Genomic DNA, 21,621 nt, shown 5'->3' on the forward strand with positions numbered 1-21,621 from the left:
TGCAGGGTCCCCTAGAATTGACTTGACTATTTTCCTGTTGTTTTCCTCTGCTTTCTTTTTGCTATCAAATGTAGCCTAGTTTTTAAGGATTACAGAATTAGGTTATTGGTGCCTTATGTTGTCACTGGAGACTATAGCGCTCGTATGCAACTCAGGCCAAGCTCACCTCTGTGCTTTTAGTTACCTTAATGGCAAACCTTTCCATTTATTAGCAACTGAATAGCCCGTGGCGGGGACAGCAGGTGCCGGAGGAGAGAGTGTAATAAACATGTTGGAGGAGCAGCTGGGGCCAAATTGCACCCTCGTCATTCAAAGCCTATCAGAAATCTCAGCTATACAAGCAAAGGTCAGGGTCCTGCAGGCTTTCAATGGAGAGCAAGCATTTCCAATGACAGGCTGGGAAATAATGAATTTCATGCCCTGTGTTGGAAAGGGGGGGGGGGAAGCAAAAGGAAATTTGATTGGAAAAAATGCAAAACATACAATCTTGTGACAGAAATCTGTGCTGAGCACTGCCGCTGTTTTATTTGATAAGCAGGAGCAAGACATTGGGTGTTCCTGAGATGCTGAGGTCGTGGTGGCCCTCGGGGGAAGCTTCCCCAAAAGCTGCTTCTTTGCTCTCCTCCATCGCTTTCTGTCCCATAACTGCCGGGACCTGCAGGCATCTTTCCGGATACCAGCCTTTTAACTGCTCTCTGTCGACAAAATTTAACCTCCAACTCGCAGTGAGGACCTTAAAAAACACAAAAGTATTCACATGTGGCTCTCTTTTTCCCTGTGCTATTTTTTTTTTTTTTTTTTAACCTTTCCTCAACCACAACTTTTGATTTGTGATTCCCCCTCTGCTTGGTCGACCTTCTAATCACATTGTATTGTGACTAAATCCTTCTTTACGGGAGCAGGAGTGTACAGCTGGCTTGGCCCAGTATGTACACTTAATACTGTTACAGTCAGACCATTCGGGTATTTAATCTAACTAGATTTAGGGCTCTTTGCTCCATTGTCCCAATACACTAAGTACTACCCGAGCATAAACTTTGTGTTGAGGAAATAAATTAAAACAAAACTCTACATTTTCAACAATAATAATGCCCGGTTTTGATTGACTTTGATTTTCAATTATTTTTCATTATCGTGGTTGCACCTGTTTCTATTATTTAGCCTCCCCATGACCGAATACAAACAAACTAGAATACTCAAATCAATACTGAGCATTATTATCATGATTAAAAATATTTGACGCATCTTTTGAGTTGGATTTCATTAGATTATGTAGTTGCACCAGATTAATTCTCATGAGTGGATATATTTGTAAAAGGGGAATGAAAAGAATGACAAGCTTTAAGATAAAGCATCTTTTCTGTATAGGATTAGATTTGTTTCAATCCATTCATTCACTGTGCATCGAAGCGTCCCTCACGTCCTCCCACATCCTTCTGATTAAACAAGACAACCCCAGCGAACGACTAATTGTCTCATGCACCTCCAACTTTTACTGTGAAATAACGAGCTGTGAGTCTTTAAGGTGCAAAGAAGCAGGATAGCATCAAAGAAGGTGTGTGTTAAATATATATCTATATGTACTATATACACCTCAGATGAAAGTATAGAAAAGCCTATTTATCTGCCTTTTTAGGATTAAATGTGGAATTTGATCGAGCGAGATCAAGAGCTTAGCAGTAGAAGGAACATTTGCTCAGCACTCAACTCGGAGAAGCGCAACTTCCACCTGAGGCAAAAAATAAAGTGCCCTAAAATGCTGTTATACGCGATGCTTTTGGGAAGCACTCTCAGCTCCTCGGCCTGCCATTTAACAATACGGGACAGATGCTCATTTCACTTTACTTTAAAAGAAGTGCAGGGGGGGGGGGGGTGATCCTAAGGGAGACTGAAGCGTTTTCATGGATGTTCGTGTGCAGACAGCTGAGACAGAGATGCCAACCAGCACTATTGCTGTTGTCATCACTTTTGTGTCAAGGGGGGGGGGGGGGGGGCAAAATTTGATAAACAAGCATTTTGTGGAGTGCTGGCTGGGTGTTGGTGAGTTTTGCATGTAATAGACAAAGTCGGGATGAGAGCACAGGAGGGAGGGGCGGGGTCAGGACCTCTCAGTTCTTCTCATGTTTGATTTTGGTTTGCACTTTCTGTGGACTACGGCTTCATGTACAGGGCGATAAGTGACAGTAACACGGTCAAAAAATAAGTCAGATGTAGTAACAACTTTTTAAGTTAAGCAATTCCGTTAAGTATTTGAAGTTTTGCTTTTCTGCATTTCACAGCAAAGAAATAACCTACTGGCTTTGTTGTTGCCATAAATATAATTTGTTTATTTTTAAAGGGTGTTCTAACTTAAATCACCTTTTTAGCACCCTAAGAATATTTATTTATTTGTTTGAATAGGGACAATGGACATGAATGAACGTCAATATAAAAACAACGGTAAATATGACGGATTATAGCTACAAAGTTAGTTTTCATCTGTAGTCCGCTGGCAGGCCATTAAAAAGAAAGGTTTTTTTTTTTTTTAATGTATATGACTGACCCATCAGTTGTGTGTTGTCCCATTTAACATACATTGGTGGATTAACTGCTCATGCCCAAAGTGATTTGTAGCATACTAGTTGAGAGTGCTTCTTTATTTATCAAATCTGGTTTTACCTTACCTCACCGTTGCAAATTAATCAACAAGACATGTGTTACAATAAGAAGAATCTAGTGGTGAATTTCGAAAGGACTTGAAGTTTCTCTTGGTTGATCGGGGCAATGAAGTGAAGAGCTATTACCTAATGAAAAAAGGGGAGGAAAAAAAGATTTATGGATGATTCATTATTTACTGACCATTCATCTCTTGCACACCCCTCCCCCGTTCTCTTATACATGTGCACTGAAAAGCTGCATCAAAATGCACAAATTCTATTAGTAGACGGACAGAGACCCCAGCTGGGGCACTTAACTGTGTGTGTGTGTGTGTGTGTTGTTGTTCCTCGGACATAAAGCAAGCTTGAGTAGCATCACCCCACCCCCTTGAGCCTGTACAACGCCACCCCTCCTCAAACCAGCCCACTGGTATGGATCATGTCAAATATCTTGTTTTTCCATCTCAACCTCCTTCTTTCCTCTCGTCCTCACTCTAGAAAATGAGTTTCGTGGCCAGCTGGTGAACCAGCGGTGGACGCGAGGCGAGAGGACCAGCAGCCGCTGTCAGGCCTCCCTGAGACTGCAGAGCCGTCGACCAATCATGGTGAGTGACAAGGCCCTGCAGCATCCCCACCCACCCACAACTCCCCCCTTGACACACACCACACCCACCACCACTCAGAGTTGCCCGCACACTCCACCAACCACTTCATTCTGCTTCCTGGGCATTTCCTAACTCAGCAGGGATATCAAGAAAGGAGAGGTTGTGTGTGTGTGTGTGTGTGTGTGTGTGTGGGAGGGGGTGGGGGGGTTCAGATGATGGCAGGTGGAAAACATAATCAAACAGCACATCAAATATCCTCAGCTCTCGCGATTCAGCTTAGCTCAGTTTAGTTAAGCTCAGCGCTTTGCCTCTGCTGAGTTAACTTCTAGCTACAGCGTTTTTTTTCATTATTATACTGAAACACAATGGAAAAAAAGGACTCAAAAGGATGGCCTTGAGCTCTTCATACTTGATATCAGCAGAAACGAAAATTCCCTCCATAGCTCCCGACCTAACTTTACTGTGCTCCCAACTTGTGATGGTTTTGAGGTTATTTCATCATGCAGAAAACAGCTGCTCTCTTTTTATTTTCTCACCCAGTGCATCACAACGAAGGGCAGGGCGACACACAACAAAGAGATGGAGGGGCTGAGGGGGGAGAATGAAAGAGAGATGAGTGGGGGGTAGTAAGGACAGGGAGGAGGAGGCGAAGGGGGACTAGGCCTTTTCCCCCATGGGCCCAGTAAAAGTAGTTTCACCCCCCCAATGGCTTAGGTTCACCTAAGAAGATGACGTTTATTGATTTGGTTTGATTTCTGCTGCTTGGGGGGAGAAAGGGAGAGAGTTGTAACTTGCTACTCTTATCATCCCTTCTGCATGGTGCCTGTCACAGAACCGTCTTATTAGAACTAAAGTGAAGAAGGTGTGGTTAAATCTTAGACGCCATCAGATTTATCAAAACAAAAAAAATCACCAAGCTCCAAACTGAAAAGATTTTTTTTTTTTGCTTCTACCAACTTAATGTCTCACATAAACGGATGAATACAAACGTGTTGTATTAGTTTTCGGTATGACACATTCCCTGCCCCTCTTTGTAATTACAGAAATATAAACCATATTCATTCCTGCATTTGATTTCACTTTCCATGATTAGGATGTGAGAAATCACTTAGTGCCTCATAATTATGCATATGTGGCTCATTAGGGGACCCCACTTAGGTTAGTAATATGGCTCCTTGGGTAATTAAGGGCGACTAGTTTGGACTTAGTGGAAATCTATGACGAGAGCAAGACGTGCTCAACCCTCCTCCTGCCTCTCTCCTGCTCTGTCCCGTGTGAATTACGACAGTGAAAAACCATAAAGGGGCTTACCATGTACCAATTCAACATGGAGGCCACCCGACATGGTCAGCCCGGCCGCGAGAAGTGTGAAGCACCTCTCTAACTGGCAGCTGGTGCCCGCAAGTCATTCTTGGTGATGTCAGTCTCCAGTCATCAGTTGTCATAACTCCTTGCACCCCCCCCCCCCTCTCTTGTAAACCTAAAAATGAATGAAAGCGTCATTAATTTGAGCCAAGAGACGAAGGGTGACCTTCTCTCTGAAGTCATTGCCCTCAGCGAAACATTTACATAGAGCTGTCACAGTGTCGAGCAAAGCCTCCCCTACACCAAAAGCATCACACATAAAAAAAATAAAAAAAAAAGTAATTGAGAATGTACAACACAGCCTGGAGGGATAAGCTGTGAATTCCACCTTGTACTTTTATTCTTCATCCTCCGCCACCATTCCACATTACATTTCACAGTTGTTGAAGTCAGTACAGTTCATGCTGCGGGTGTCACATATTTTACGCTCGGACTCAATCTTCTCTCCTTATTCCCCTCCTACTCTCTTTTTATGCATGAGATTTGGATAATTCCGCGCACAAAGTCTGAGGGGTCGCGCTTTAGAGACAACAAGGTAAAAAGAAAGGACAAGTTTGAACATACATTAGAAGCGGCCCCTTTCAAAGAGATTATGAAAATCAGGTGAAGGGCCGCCTTGTTGCATTTAGATCCACTCACTGTGACTTTGTGCACATACAAATTTAATGAGTTGGAATTGAGAAAAGGGACAGGAAGAAGAGAAGAACTCGGATGCGCTTACCAATTTAAATGTGCGTAGCTATGGTTACGCAAACATGAAAGCGGTTTGCGCCCTTTCCTGATGACTGATCAGTATGAGCAGGAGAAAAGTGGTTGGGGGGGGGATTGGAAAAATAGATGACAATTTTTCTCAATTTACTTACACGTGTGCTATTGAAAAACAAGCATGTTCAGACAAAGACCTTCTGATACACTCATTTAATTAAATCAATAGCATTGTTTACATCTATACCCGTCCACCTACTTTGCTCTGGTCCATATACTGTTCAATTCATCCGCTTTTAAACTCCATTACCAAGGCCGGCAAATTGATTGGGTGCATACACCGACCTCGCCCATTTGGGCCAGGCAGCACATGCACAATCGCACAATCATGGAGACACTCCATGATGCACTCTTATCATCCACTCAGCTCCCTCGTTGCAAGTGGGCTACTAAAAGAAGCGACTACTTTCTCCAGGCAGGGTACAAAGCTGCGGCTTGTTGCACAACTTCAGCACTGACAGCACCTGATCGGTGGCGGGCCGCACACAGGAAGGGAGGGACTTTTTTTTTCTGTCTGCACCTGTACCTCCGGCCTGACACTAAAGGCTCATGAATGGAGCAGGGGGACGGGGGCCCTTATGGACAACAACAGCATGCTTCATCTTCTTCTCATCCCTCTTTCTCGCCTTCTTTTCATAAGTAGTCTATGAGCAGGAAAGGGTCTTTGCCAAAAAACAGAGAGGGGGAAAAGGGGCAAAACCACTAGGAGAAACAGGGCCTTGTGTTCGAATCCTACTGCGGTGATGCCAGCTTGATGATCGAGCGAACACAAAGCAGTTAAGTGGCCGGGCAAGGAGGGGCTTAGGGTGTGCTGCGCGGGGAGCTTTAGAGGAGATAGCAAGAAGGAGAGAAAAGGGAAGGGGGAAACCTGTGCTAAAATAAATTCAAGTAATCAAAGCTAAAAGCTCCATTGTGACTAAAAAGCATCTGATAGCTTTAGAGTGCAGTACTAAGGAGGTGTGGACCTTTGTCAATGTGTGTGTGTGTGCGTGTGTGTGTGTGTGTGCGTGTGTGTGTGTGTGTGTGATGGAGCCGGGTTAACACCTGCTCTTTTGTGGCTTAAAAGCCGAGTTAGGACTAAGCAATGCTCAGTGTTTCCTACACACTTGCACACACGCACACACACACAATTTTGCGTCATAGAAGTGCAGCTTTTTCAAGGTTGTGTGATTTTTGCCTCATTATTATGACATTCAAAGTTACGATTGCGTCCTCTCACTAATGTGCAGCCAGCCAGGGCATTTTGTCTCCTATGTAATTCATGCACAATCTTGTTCACCATTGGAAATTACAGGTGGTCATAATGGAGGGTGTGGAAAGGGAGGGATTTTTTAAATTAGCTAGTGCACCCACTCCAAAAACCCACACTTGTCTCTCTACTCATACATCCGCGGCTCCCCCATAAGCCCCCCCCCCAGTTCCCCACTACGATTTACCAAAATTATTACTTCTGTCATTATTTCTGCAATATTTATTGAGAAATAATTTATTCTTGTCCTCTCGCTCCCTCCCTCTCTCTCAGATGAGTGTAGAAAGTGATGACAAGCGAACTCGCACTCGGTCCAAGGGAATCAGAGGTGAGCATCATTTCTCTTGTTGTTTCTAACAGTGTAAAATTTACAGATATGGGTAAGTGTAAAAATTAGCATGAAGGAAAAAACACAAAGAACCCTATTTTCCTTGCTAGCACAAGTCTAGCACAATCATATGGTTGGAGTTTTCTTTCTTTTGGTATGTTCGTAGATGGTAGAAAGGGGCGTTTGCGCCCTTGTGGGAGTGAACACTGCCGACTTAATTCAGCGCAGGAGAGGTGCTGCTAGCAAACCTCCACTTGCAGATGCCCGGGACCATCACATCCACCACACATACTGTATCAGCAGAGCACAGATTTGTTTTTAGTTCGTACAGACCAAATAAATAATAAAATAATAATAACTATAGTTCCGTAGCGAATGCACTTAATTGGATTTTTGCCGAGAGTAACGAGAAAGGTTTACTGCTTTTAGATGTTTACAAGCACCGTGGCTGAGCTGCAGTTGAGATTCATCGCTACTGAATGATGAAAGAAGGAGAAACTCAGAGGCTTCATACACACACACAGGCACATACACGCAGACACACATGTCACACTTAGCGTGTCTCTGTGTAAATTGATACATACAGTAGGTGGGGTATTTTTGACATGTGATTAATGCATGAGATATTGGAGCCCTGGCTCAAATCTCCGGGGTTGTATTGTTTTCTTATTTGCACCAAATGAAAATAGAATATTTCACCAAACTCATTCTGTTGCCCAACTCCCAATCGATGGCGACAGTCATGTGTGCTGATGGGCAGCACTTTTTGATTTGTCTTTTCAGGACAATTACTTAAAGGTGACAGTTGAAAAGAGTTTTTTAAAATTGTTATTGTTATTCTGCTCTGAATTTAACTTCCACCAAAATTGCAAGACTATTGCTGATGTCTGCATCGGATTGTCACACATGTTTTTTTCCCCTGTTTGTTTGTACTAAATGTTTTTTTTTATGCTCGCCTATGTCAGACACAGTATGTGCGCGAAGTGAAGAGTGTGTAGGTGCTTCCCTCAGAAGTGCGGAAGCCTCATGTGGAAGCCTCATGGGATTCATGTGCATTTGTTATTTATTGATCTGAATTTCTTTTAGCTGCACTAATTTTGGAACACTAGCTCATGATTGTCGCCCCCCCCCCCCCCTCCCAATTCTTTCAGTTCCTATTGAGCATGCAGGACAAGAGCTGAGGTAAGAAAACATCTTCATATTCATTTTTCCCAAAGTTGTTTTATGTGTATAGAGACTAACTGCTTCTTTGTTGAAGTGAACCTCCATATTAGTACAGTTTTATTTTTTTGACTTCGTACTTGTCAACATTTGCTCAGTGCCTCAAACTGGCTATTGGTTTTCAACACTTTTGCTATTTCCTACTATGAACAAATATTAAATCCAATGTCTCAACAAAAAGGAGCTGGGACACTGCTCCTCTAGTGGCCCACCACTCATACAGCTCCATGTCCTTCCACCTCTTCTTTCCATCGACATATCTTGTTCACCCCAAATGTTGCTCTGTGCTCGGAATGCCAACAAGAAAGAAAGCACTCGGGCCTCATTATAAATGCAAAGGCTGTTTTTTTTTTTTTAAACATGTGAAATTAATAATAAGGATAACTGGAGTAATAAAGGGGAATAGGTGTGATACGTTAATGAGAATTGAAATGAGCCATCCTGAGGGGTCATAGCAACCTGAATCAGAGGTGGGGGGGTAGAGATAGGAGGGTGGTTGCGTGATGATAGTGATGATGGGGAGCGCAGAGCAAGGGAAATTACAGCAGGTCTTGGATGATCATTATCGCTCCTGGTAACAGGATATAGGCCAGGCTTGATGTACGACACACAATATTATGTTCTCCCTGCTTGATGCCACCTGCATTCATGCATCATGTGGATACATATCAGCGAACAATTGTGTCTTTGTGCATGTGTGCTTGCTTTGCATGCCTTTGTTTTGTTTTTTAAAAAAGGGGAGTTTCCTTTCATTCTTTTTTTGCTTGATGACTACAATGCACCATGTTTTAAACATGTTTGCCCTCCATCCATCCCATCCAGCTGCCCCACCCCTGGATGCAATGGCTCGGGCCATATCAGTGGGAGATACTCACGACACAGAAGGTAGGGCAGATAACAGAAACTCTGTCTGTCCTTCTTTGTCTGTTTGTCCGTCCTGTATCATCGCTGATCCATCCCATTTTGCTTTCTCGGGAGATTTTTTTTTTTAAGATGACATCACCAAACCAGATGTGCGAGATAAAAACAAGAGCATCTCTAGAATCAGGACACAAAATTCATTCAGAAAAAAAAAAGGTAAAGATTTGTTGACCGGTGTTATTTGAGTACGACACCTAGCTTCTGAAGGAGCTTATATGGAATAAATTAGAGTGAAAAAGAGCACAAAGTCTCCAGCAGGTGTGAAAGTGATTTCTTCAGGTTCCATCCAGCTGCGATCCTCTTCATGTGTGACGCTCAGTCTCAAGAGAGCCGCAGAGAGCCGGCAGCTCACTGGCTTGTGACTCCTCTTTATTGTGTCGCCGACATTAGCTATCTGTTTACATGTGTAGTCATTCAGCGGGCAATTTCAAATGCACTTTGTTTATAGATCCTCCTTCAATCTCACCCGTCGTCTCCCAGGTGAGAATAAGGGGGGGGGGGGGTTATTGGATTTCACCCTCCGTTGCCTCCCCCGCTGCTCTCTCCATAAGTTGTTCATTAAACGTTTCAGTCAATTGGCTGAGATTGGTCGCCATATATATCTGATAGCCAGTGAGCATGGCGCCCTCCTCAGGCTTCCTACGTGTCCATTCTCCAGCACATCTTCAATCATACACAATTGTCTTCTCGCTTTGCTTTTGTTTGTCCTGTCAGCATCCTGGGATGCCCCATAGCCAGAAAGCGGCGGGTTGAGGAGACCGAGGCAGAGCAGGAGCAGGAACAGGAAGCGGAGCGGCCGGCATCCAAGAGGAAGTCCCACCCCCTGAAACTGGCCCTGGACGAGGGCTTCAGCGCAGAAAGTGATGCCAGCAGTGAAGCTGAAGGAGACAGCGAGAGGGATGGCGATAACAGAAGCGAGAACAAGGAGGATGAGGGTGACACGGATGACGCCGCAGAAGAAAAGAAGATTGGGGAAGACCTAACGCACGGACAGACCAACGGACAGGGTATGGACACACCGAGTCGACAACAGGAGGAAGAGGAGCGGGAAGAAGCGGCAAACCAAATGGACTTAGGTTAGTTTACGCTTACATTTACACTTTTGTCAAAATCATGCTCAACCAGGGTTACCCCGCCTCCAGTCTGAGCTCCCATGCGATCCTAATGATGATTAAAAAAAAAAAGAACTGAAATGGTTAATATTTGTCACGTCGGACATTCCTTTTTAAAGCATCACTATGCCCTTTTCAGAAGTATCCCCCCCATTTGGTCCTCTGTAAAAGCTTCCATTCACCAGTAGTAGCACATTGACAGTATTTATTCTTATCGTATTAAATGAAACTATATTTCACATGTACGTTTGTTTTCACAGAAGAAGAGTGTGTCATCATTGAGCCTCCTATGTCACCCGAGTGTCAATCTCCTTCTCACATTGCTGAAGAAGTGGCCAACTCTCTCCTGCACCTCGGGCGAGTCCCTGCTACGGGTAATGACAGCGATGCTCCAACTGTGGCCGCCCAGCAGCCTGTTGCTATGGAGACTGAGGGGAATATCACAGTAGCGGTTGAAAAAGTCAACGAGGAGCGGAATGGGGAAACGGCTGAGGCAGAGGAAGACGTAGTAGACAGAGGTCAAGGCATGCAAGAGGAGACGGAAGGGGCAGAGGACGAATCGGTGGATGACCGAGGCCAGGGTGGAACTCTCGCCAAGGAGGTCCACCGTCAATCGGCAGTAGATGCAGAGGAAGAGACAGCAGAGACAGCACAACAGAAGAAGAACACACCAGAAGAGGAGGAGAAAGATGAGGAGGTGAACCCTAATGTGCCAACTGCTGTCCGCACCATCACCAGCACCACAGCAGCTCAGGGACCACATATCAAGACTGAAGACCACAGGGTTAGTCCTCTGGAGGACTACAACACACATGAAAACTACAGTGGGACGAGGACCAGTCCGCTCGACAACTATGACTCCCACAAAATACTTGATAACTACAAGGCCTGCCTTCCTCTAAGCTACATCTCCCACATGGCCAGTCCGCTTGAGAACTACTCACCAAATCCCAGAGGTGAAAACTTTCAAATCCACAAAGTCTCGCCCTCTGTCTCGCCCGACATTATCGAGGTGCATTCTGACAAGTCGGATGAGAAAGACTTTGATGACGTGGACGGTGACGATGAACACGACGACGACGACAGCCTCTCCCAGCGCTCCACCGTCACAGATGAGTCTGAGATGTTTGACATGACCCGAGGGAACCTGGGCCTCATCGAGCAGGCCATCGCCCTCAAAGCAGAGCAGGTGAAGCCGGCTGGGCCCAGGGAGCTGCTGGGTGTGGCCGATATACAGCACCACAGATACTTCACCATGGAAGATCGGCCCAAGCACCTTGAGGTCATCCGAAAGAGCTACTTCAAAGGTAGGACAGAGTGCACAAAACAAGCAGGGACTCATCAGTAGGTTGTACTGTATGTGATTGCGATCGAATCTGACTGATCTTTTTTTAATATTTGCATGAATGCATTGTGAACAGACAGCCTACAGTTGTTGTTTTTATTGTTGTGTATCGAGTAATACAAAGTAATACACAGTTACCGGGGCAAAGAGCTGAGAGGGAAGGCTGCGCCGCGGTGGGCGTGGGAGTCACAACCGCCAAGCAGATCCTTTCATTTGCTTAAAAAGTGACACACGAGTCATGCATTGGCGTCCACACATGGCGGAAGCACATTAAAGATTAAAGTCCCAATGATCGTCACACGCACACCTGGGTGTGGTGAAATTTGTCCTCTGCATTTAACCCATCCCCGTGTGATTTTAATCCATCCCCTGGGGGAGAGGGGAGCAGTGAGCAGCAGCGGTGCCGCGCTCGGGAATCAGTTGGTGATCATCTGTGTTGTGTTGTGGATAATTGGAGACCGCCCCCCACACTTTTAAATGTTTTCTGTATGGTAGTTGTAAAGTTGAAGTTACTGTAGCACCTTGTCATTTTTACAATTTGATCATAACGGTATATGGTAAATGTGCTGGGCTTTATCTACACCATACATTGAGCCAAGCCTCATATTTTGTGTAGAAACTAGTGTTTCGACACAGCAGTACGTCATCCAATGGAAAGGTCCCGTCCCAAATAAATCTCATTGCGTTGCATTAGCCTCATCCTAGCGATCACTATGCTAACCAGTGCCTAGCTGAGCTTTATTGACTGACCGCCTCACAGTTAAATTTAATCCTCATTAGTCAGCCATATATTCCCAGACATAACGCTCCCAGGCGTCACACTCATGCACTATCCATGTACAGTACATACGTCAGACTGAGACATGAGTGCCTGTAAAACATTATGTGACAATCCACATGCGATATGCTAGGACTTGTTCTTGCACGTCAAAGTACCTTCTGAGATTTTGGGTGACTTCTTCTATGATTCTTGATTCTGAACTTTTACAGTACACATGATCACAAGATTTGTGATACCATACCACCAAGCTTGGCTATGTCAGAACCATTATTCAACTCAAGAAAATCCTCAAGAACACCATTAGCATTGTGTTACGTCCCCGCTGAACTCAACGCTGTGTGATGAATGCCAAAGCCTGCTTCGGCTCGATAACCTCGCTCTGCTGCAATGAGAGACGAAGACATGAGCAGGGTTAGGAAAGTCAAGGCTCGGCCCAAGCACAGGTAGCTTGCCTGCGCCTCGTGTATCTCACTTGGCACGCTGCCCTCTCGTCATGCTCAGCAGTAGTGTTATTACATGCCTGCTAGTGTTGCCCTCTCCTTGGCCACCCCCTCCCTCCTGTGGTGACGTTCTTGTACTGCTCAACCTTAATTAGGGGATGCTTGTCTCATTAACATTCAATTTGAAGGCCAGTAGAGCATCACACCAATTTCTTCTGTGACGCTTACTTCCACTCGCAAGGAAAGTAAATTATTAGTTGTTAATTGGGTGTGGCATGTTGTGGAGAGACTCCTGCGCTCTCAACAGACACTTGATTAGTTGTGCCGAAAAAGCGTAGCGTGAACCGGCCAAAAATCTAAACACGCTTACTTCATTAAAGGCAATAAAGTGTCCACAAGATAAGCTGAAGAAAAGATGCAGATGGGGCCTTTGCACAGTCAAAACAGAAAATACAGTAGTGTATGTCTGGATTTCATGCTCAGCCAAGCAGACTGTCTGATGGCATTCACCACTTGCTTTTGTCCTCATTTTTCATTCCATCCTCCTTTTTGTTGCGCCGCCCTCTTTTCTCCATCCAACCTCCGCATCATCCATCTATCTAGAGAGTATTCGGCCAGAGAAGAGGGAGATCAAGTGTCCCACCCCGGGGTGTGACGGGACGGGTCATGTGACTGGCCTTTACCCCCACCATCGTAGCCTGTCAGGCTGCCCTCACAAGGACAGGATCCCCCCTGAAAGTGAGTTTCCTCCGAGATGAAATCAAACATACAAAGAGGGAACGCTCGAAAGCAGTTTAGTGTGATTGGAGGAATACGCAGTGCTGCAGATATGTCAATGTGGGTGATTTGTGATGGGATACTCTTCTGATAATATTAATGAACCATGTGCGGGCATGTAGGGCTAGCCCGCTAGCTACCCCATAAGTAACCAGCATGATTTTGAAAGCTCTCACGTTTGTTATTAAGAATGAATTAAATTCTGAAGCTAATATGAGCCAAATAGTTGCCATCTGTTCCTCGAGTCACTTTTAAACCGGCCTCTAGTGGCCCCTCTTGTCATTTGCGTGGATGGCCAATCAAAACTTTGCAATGGCGGCCAATTGAGCTACAGTAAATTGCGACAATTTAACCAGTTAGCTTCTCTCAAATCAACTGCCAGCGTCTCTCTCCTTGCATTAAACATGGAATTGTGCAAAATAATACAAAAATATAGCAAATGTAACTGTAATTTTATTATATTTTTTCTGTAACTAATGGAATAGCGGAAACAAAAATTGTACCCTATTTATGTAATGCCCATACATGTATTCAGCTAATAACTCCATGTGGCTGTCACTACTCTTGTAGTTATTCTGTTTTATTTTTATTTTTTCAGTTCTCTCCTCCGTGCTGTTGTGTGTTATAATATTGCAACACTATTTAAAACTAAAATAAGGTGAAACATAACCACCAAATAGTGTTGGAATCCTCCTTCCTCACGAAGTCTCTTGAGTAATATGTCTAGTTGCAGAGACTTGTTTTAAAAAGCCTACGTGTCATTGTGAATATGTTTCTTCAGTTCTGGCCATGCATGAGAATGTGCTGAAGTGTCCAACTCCTGGCTGCACCGGTCAGGGCCATGTTAACAGCAACCGTAACACACACCGCAGGTAAGCCTAGATAACAGCACTGCATATATGCTTACATCGGTTATTTTTTTGTTTGACGTAAACAGAGTTTTCCTCCTTTTTGTGATATGCAAGCTCATATATTTAGCAGGACAGCAGTTGTGTCAGTCCACATCAGTATGATGCAGATTTACGTGGTCAGCATTCTCTTGCTAAACACGAATCTTTCTCCTCCTCCAACCTCTCAAGTCTTTCGGGATGTCCCATTGCAGCGGCGGAGAAGCTGTCCAAGAGCCAAGACAAGCAGCTTTCTCAGCCTGGCTGCGACCTCCTCAAAGGAAGCCCCAATGACAGAGTGCTCAGGTGTGTGGCCAATGATGTCACAACACATCATCAAACTGATCACGCAAATTGATAATTATTTGTCAAATTGATAATTATTTGTCAAATTGACTGGGAATATGCTGCTATGGACTTGGTTTTATTTAATTATTTAAATACAAAGCAGTAATGCATTTTTTATATGCATATTTTTGCTGGAGGTAACATTAATTATAGGCAATCACAAGTTTATATGTAAATTAGTAGAGCAGAGCCTAGCTAGCCAATTAATTTGCAATAATATTCCATATGAGAGCTTTTATCAAAACTTTTACTCACCTTTAATTCTGTGTTTTTTAATCCTCATCGTGGCAATTATTTACATTGCCTCTCTCTTGTCTGTTACACAACAAAACAAACACGGCGATGAACACATTGTTAAAATACATCCCTGAGTGTTTTCATCCAAACTCTCCGTTCATCTGTTCATCTCGGTGGCAATCGTGACGTCGGTTGCCGGGATCCTCGTGAGCTTAGGACCTGGCTTGTGGATAGTTGGATTCCAGAAACTCTTCAAGCATCCACTCTGGTGGTCCAATCATTAGCGGCACTGTGTTAACACGGACGTCTCTTTCTCACCGTTAATCTCCCCAGCTGCCCTCATTATGGCCAAAAGAATGATGATTAGCGCAAATGAGACATCTGTATTATGCTAAGTCCATGCTCTTCCTCATTGGTATTTTAATTAGTAATGCATTGAAGATGCTAATTATTCAAGCTATAGGGGCATTGTTGGGGGTCACATTAAAGTCGAGTCTTCCCTTGGTGAGAAGACAGCTGAGAGGTGTGCCTTGCATGGAACTGAAGCACTCAACATTCAATCCACGTTCACGTGGAACTCATGTTAATGTATATTTAAGCAAAAAAAGAAGAAAAAAAAGATCAAACCCCCTGTGATAAATGCTTCGATAAAAATGGTCTTGTTAGGCCGTGTCTTTATTTGCATTCTGTATGAGGACTTTTCTGACAGCATCATGACTTCAGGCTACGTCCGGTAGCTTATTATTAATTGGCGTGTGATGGCAGACCACTAGCTTATTATTAATTGGCATGTGATGGCAGACCAAATGTGATATTGAATAGAGAGGAGGAGGAACACGGGAGGACTCAGAGATAAAGAGGGGGATGGAGGAAAAGACAGCAAAAAAAGAGGAAGGTGACCCCACCCCAATGCTGCCTCCCTCTGTGTTTTGCCACTCCCCCTTCTGTTTTCCCCCTCCTCTTTACTCCCCCCTTCTGCCTCGTTGGGTTCTATCGGTGGATTTACGCCAACAGGTCTGACAAAAGCGCTGGCTCTTTAGGAAAACGAGAGGGCTTAAAGCTCATAAATTCCATGCTGTACGACATGCAAATGTGCCCTCCGCTGATAAGAGCGCTTTTAATCCAGCAGCACTCCCACTAAGTACACTGTTGCTCCTATCTTGCCTCTCTCACTGTCTCGCTGCACCTCCCTCTCTTATTCTCTCATTTGTTTTTGTGTTTGTGCGATCTTCTACTCCACTTCCTCCTCTCGTTAGTGTTTTACCCTGACACTCGCTCCTTGTCGTCCTCCCAGGCCCATGTGCTTCGTAAAGCAACTGGAGATGCCCCAGTTTGGTAGCTACAGGCCCAACATGGCGCCAAGCACACCCCGCGCCAACCTGGCCAAGGAGCTGGAGAAGTACTCCAAGGTGTCCTTTGATTATGCAAGCTTTGATGCTCAAGTATTCGGGAAGCGTACGCTTGCGCCAAAGATGCCCACCAGCGAAACCTCACCCAAAGCCTTCAAAAGTAAGACGCTTGGCCTGATACAAAAGCTGTATTTTGAGTTTTTAACAGTTACCATGGACACACTGGGGGAACGGGCGGGGCATAGAAACCACAATCCATTACATCGATTTTCATCACTTAAGGTGACAAAAATGTCAGTAAAAAAGAACCTTCGCTTTCCATCAGGATGGGCACGGAGCGCGCTTTAAGTCACACTGTAAAAAATTAGTTGTTTGCTCAAAGTAAAAGCTAAAAGGAAATATACATATTAATTGAGGGACTTAGTTAGTCGCTATACTAAGATTGATTGACAAGCACAAGCAGAGAAGAAAAAAGAAGACATTTGCTCATACCTGAATCAAGTTAAAGGTCAGATTTGTATGCACTAAGAAAATCCCCCAAATACTTATGTTCTTTACAATGTCAATTTCATGTCCATTTTACATAATTATTTGTATTCATGTAAATGTTCTTGTTTATACTCAAGTTCATACACAATTAAAAAAAAAAAAAAAATTGGTGGGTGATTGGCATTTTAGATGAGCAACAGTTTCTTCAATGTTGATTTCAAATAAGAATTCTACAGGGACTTTATAATGTCATATATTTATAAGCTTGGCCCTCCCCCAAATCCCATCCACGCCCCCGATTGTTACGATTATTCATAACACAAATGTCACACACTTTGATGACATCCTTTTTTCTTGCAGGTAAGCCCTCATTCCCCAAATCGACATCGCCCAGCCTCAGCCTCCACGCTTACGGCAAACCGTCCTCCTTGGCCTACGACTACTCGCATGATGCCGAAGCCGCCCACATGGCTGCCACCGCCATCCTCAACCTGTCCACACGGTGCTGGGAGAAACCCGAGAACCTCAGCACCAAACCACAAAACAAGGTATGTCACTCGCATTTGAATCTTGTTGCGACCTACTTCTTAGGCGAGGATCAAAAATCCATTATTTACAAGGTATGTCATCATCGTAAAGATCACTCCTTTCATCTCTCCTCAAATCTCAGCAATTACTCGCGCATTGTAGCACGAGACACAGCAGGGCACAACGCTCTCCTTTCTCTTCTTCACGTTTGTGTCGTCCCACCAGTTGCTTATCATCAAATCGGGCGCTGACTCACAGCAACAGCGGCGGTTGAGATGCACTTGCATCACCTATCCTGTTCCCTTTCATCCTTACATCCCACACGCTTCTCATGTGGCTGTTGAGTTTGGCTCACGGCCAGTTTGCTGGATTACTTTTACACCACCAGGTAGCCATTTTTTTGGGGAGTGAAGAATCTGAAGCACAGATCTCTCAACTCCCTCCATTCTTTCTTTCATTTTATTTTCAGTCCTCCCTTCTGTGCTACAGTTTTCTTCTGCACTCGGTCGATATCCTGTGATATTGTTTACCTTCTCTCAGCACACACAAAGTGTAATTGGAACGCCACTTTGGCCGATATTGTGACTCCTAAAGCATTTTTCTTTCACAGTGATTGTTTCATCATTTTTCCATTCCATGTCTTGGTTATGGGAAGATGTCTTGGACATATATATATATATATAAATATGTGAATGTCTGACAAACTGCTGTTGTCTCAGTGTCACGTGACCTGGCTTTGTATGTTGTACAATGTCTCACATCAACAAGGACATACGTGGAACCCGAGTCCGAGCCAGCTAAAAATCAATAATGGAACAGTGAGCGCGTCAACATGGGCATTTCTGGGAACACTTCCCATTTCATCTTCTCCTCCATCCTTTATATGTATTTTTTTTTTTTTTTTGCCTCTGATTAGCCCATATGCACGTTGCCATTTTACAAGAAATCAAACAAAACAACACAATCTCTTCCCTTAACCAGAACTGGACACAGATCAGAAACAGACCCACTTTTGGTCACTGACTCAATATATTCAACTTATTTAAATAAAGAGAGAAGCTTTACAAAGCCAAAGTTGCTTCATTGTCACGTTGAGATTTGTTGCATAAGAATACAAGGTCACTTCTGAATATTCCCCAGGAAATGGACATTGAGGTGGATGAAAATGGTACTCTGGACCTGAGTATGAAGAAGCCCATCAAACATGAAGGCAGCCTGTCTGGCACCAGCCCGGAGGTCCGTTCCCCAGACCCTTCTTCCTCCTCGTCTTCCTCTCTGCATCACGGGGGAAGCAGTGGGATGACATCACCCAACCTTCAGAGCTACAAGCAGGAGGAGTGGGAGGGGCCTCTGGATTTTACCAAACACAACCGCCAAAGGGAGGAGGAAATGGACGAGGTCAGTATGCTGCTACTGTGCAAAAAAAAAAATCATGAAAATCTGGCAGTATTCCCTACGCCGTTGATCAAAGAGGCGTCGTTGCGACATAACGAAATCCCAGAAGAGGGATGAACAAAAAAAACTCAACTTGTTTAGTTCCTGTAGCCCTTTCCTCTTTCTATTGTTCATTTATGTCACAGAAGAAGTTACTGCTCAGTTAAAACATTGCACCGAGTAACAGAGGTGGTGTGTCAGGTGCATTGCACCATCCTTTCCGTATGCTAATCCTACCGCTTTGAACTTTTTCAAAAGAAATATAAAGGGCTTGATTTTAATGGCAATACGGTGCATTGAGACAAATCCTTTTCACCCAAAAAGTTATTCAACTCAAAACAGCGGGTGCACCGTAATTAGAAAAGTTTCAAACATTTCTATAGACTCAAAATTGTACCTTTTGCACGGTAACATTTGCAGACAAATCAGGTTTTAAAATCTCACAAATTATCCTGGATTTATCAAATCCTCCAAATATGTTGATAGAGAACCGTGCTGGGGAAAAAAAACACAGCTCAAGCCACACACATCAACAAGGATGACCGAGGTAATAACTATCCTATTAAATTTGATTTCCACATTTTCCAGATGGATCACGCCGGGCAGTCATATGTGTCATCTGACCCAGAGGACAGTGACATGATGCAAGACTTAATGGAGGACAGGAAGTACCCTGGAGAAGTCACCACTCCAAATTTCAAGGTCAAGTTTCAGCCCAAGGACAGCAAGAAGGAGCTGCTTTCGTAAGTATCAAGACGATGGAGAGTCCCAGTAGGCACGCTGAGGCAGTTTCCATGTGTGATTACTGTATTGGTCTATTCTGTAAAAAAAAAAAAAAAAAATGGCAAAAGGTTTCCTTGTTTAAGTCTTGGTTTCTGTCCAGATGTCCGACACCGGGGTGTGATGGCAGTGGCCACATCACTGGCAACTATGCATCTCATCGCAGGTACGTGGAGCAAACATTTTGCTTGAAAAAAATAAATACATCAAAAACGATGGGGCACTTTTCAGTGATTCTCAAAAGTGTGGTATGAGTACCATTGGTAGTGACTGGGCACCCCCTAGTGGCACATGAAAGAATCACTGGTTGGTGTACAAATCCATTTCCATGAAATACAAATACATTCATTTTCGAAATCAAGTGACGTACATATTTGAGATGATATTTGTTGTAAAACGTTTGAGGACCGCTGAGCTAGACTTAAGAGCAAGGAACCAAGTTTTGCTAGCTGTCTGCATGGACACCACATACTGTAGAACCATTTAAAATGCAGTTGGCAGTTTATCACTAGTAATAGTGTACTGATAGTGATTAAAGTGAACTGTATTAGCAATAAAAACTTGTATTTAAAATGGCATTTTGACATTCCAACAATAATGTTATAGAAAGAACAGAACTGCTGTGATTCATTATTATAAAACAGATAAATTTCTTTGTTATGGTCATAATCGCAACGTATTTAAGACATGATTGTTACAGCAAAATCCACAGTGCACGATTTATTTGTGTCCCTAAGCCTATACCTAATTTTCTTAAATGGTTGAAGGCAAAAGCAGCGCTAATTAATTTTTGCCCCTGACTAACTACTTGGCATTAAGAATAACAATAAAAGTACACGAGATGCTGCCGAGACGGTGTCCACTGAATTCAAAGCACTGATTATTTGATGCTGTCACTCCAGAGTTAGCAATGTCCGCATAGCACCAAGAGGCAAAGACGGCCAGTGGCACTTGGATATGCATAAGTGATTTACTCCTTGCTGCCTGTCCTCTTTTTCCTAAATGACCTTGGTATGCCTCGCAATCTTGATTCCCCTTCACTCACGTCTTTTTTCCCCTCGTACCTTCTCCTCTGTCTTCATCCTCTTCTTCTGCCTGTCCTTCACTCACTCTCCTCCCCCAACCGTCCCTTCAGTCTATCTGGGTGTCCTCTCGCTGATAAGAGCCTCCGGTCCCTCATGGCAGCACACACCCCTGAACTCAAGTATGTCTGCGCTACACCTTCACTGCTACTGACACTTGCCGCCACGCAGCTCTGATTCTGCTTGTCTTTGATTGTTTGCTAATCCGAGCTTGGATGACTCTTGCTTTGATTTCAATTGCTGTCGCTGTAAATGTGCAATAGCAAGCCCTTGAAAAAAGTGTGACACGCTGTAAACTGTGGCAGCCTTCCTCTCATCGTCAATGGCAATTATTATTTTTCCGCCAGATGTCCCACCCCAGGATGTGACGGCTCAGGTCATATCACGGGAAACTACGCCTCCCATCGAAGGTAACACATCAACAACGAACGGCTCATGCAGCCACTTGCACAGACATTAACCTTGCACACACACAGTCAGTCAGAGAGGCTCAGTGACAGTTCATGGTAGAATTAGACAGGGACCACACACACACACACATATTACTATAATTCTATGATTTCGTCCATATCTGGCACTTGATTGGTTTGTGATTTGGTTGAAGAACATCTCTTTCTCTCTCTCTTTTTATCTCTAAGAAATCACTTGACCAGCCCTTTCTCAACCTTATGTTATCAACTCCATACTTTCTGTTTTCAGTCTCTCTGGGTGCCCACGTGCCAAGAAAAGTGGAATTAAAACTCCTACCAAGGACAACCAGGAGGACTCGGAGCTTTTAAAGTTCGTAAAGAAAGCCTTAATGTCTGCTTTTAGCAAGACTTAACGTGAAATGCAATGAAGGCAGAGCAAGGAAAGTCACTGTGAATCATATGCAGAGGTAGCGACCTGTCCACGTGACTGCGTCAGTCAGGCAGGCCCTGACTCACGGGGGAAAGACATTGA

At 44.0% G+C, this 21,621-nt stretch overlaps 1 protein-coding gene across 9 annotated transcripts in view; it reads left to right on the plus strand.

Moving 5' to 3' along the window:
- Positions 1 to 21,621, plus strand: part of LOC119119799 (myelin transcription factor 1-like) — a 95,884-nt gene that overhangs the window by 68,045 nt on the left and 6,218 nt on the right. For 5 of the 9 annotated variants that reach the window (XM_037246416.1, XM_037246417.1, XM_037246418.1 and 2 more), the window contains 17 exons: positions 3,135 to 3,241; positions 6,894 to 6,948; positions 8,100 to 8,130; positions 8,992 to 9,054; positions 9,805 to 10,166; positions 10,463 to 11,509; positions 13,372 to 13,506; positions 14,327 to 14,417; positions 14,625 to 14,738; positions 16,312 to 16,526; positions 17,216 to 17,403; positions 18,524 to 18,781; positions 19,406 to 19,560; positions 19,701 to 19,763; positions 20,733 to 20,801; positions 21,027 to 21,089; positions 21,379 to 21,459. In XM_037246416.1, the coding sequence (XP_037102311.1) occupies positions 3,135 to 3,241; positions 6,894 to 6,948; positions 8,100 to 8,130; positions 8,992 to 9,054; positions 9,805 to 10,166; positions 10,463 to 11,509; positions 13,372 to 13,506; positions 14,327 to 14,417; positions 14,625 to 14,738; positions 16,312 to 16,526; positions 17,216 to 17,403; positions 18,524 to 18,781; positions 19,406 to 19,560; positions 19,701 to 19,763; positions 20,733 to 20,801; positions 21,027 to 21,089; positions 21,379 to 21,459 (3,097 nt within the window). The remainder of the gene's footprint in view (positions 1 to 3,134; positions 3,242 to 6,893; positions 6,949 to 8,099; positions 8,131 to 8,991; positions 9,055 to 9,804; positions 10,167 to 10,462; positions 11,510 to 13,371; positions 13,507 to 14,326; positions 14,418 to 14,624; positions 14,739 to 16,311; positions 16,527 to 17,215; positions 17,404 to 18,523; positions 18,782 to 19,405; positions 19,561 to 19,700; positions 19,764 to 20,732; positions 20,802 to 21,026; positions 21,090 to 21,378; positions 21,460 to 21,621) is intronic. The other 4 variants (XM_037246421.1, XM_037246420.1, XM_037246419.1 and 1 more) reach the window with 4 other exon arrangements.

Source organism: Syngnathus acus, chromosome 2 (genome assembly GCF_901709675.1).
Source record: "Syngnathus acus chromosome 2, fSynAcu1.2, whole genome shotgun sequence".
Classification (NCBI taxonomy): Eukaryota; Metazoa; Chordata; class Actinopteri; order Syngnathiformes; family Syngnathidae; genus Syngnathus; species Syngnathus acus.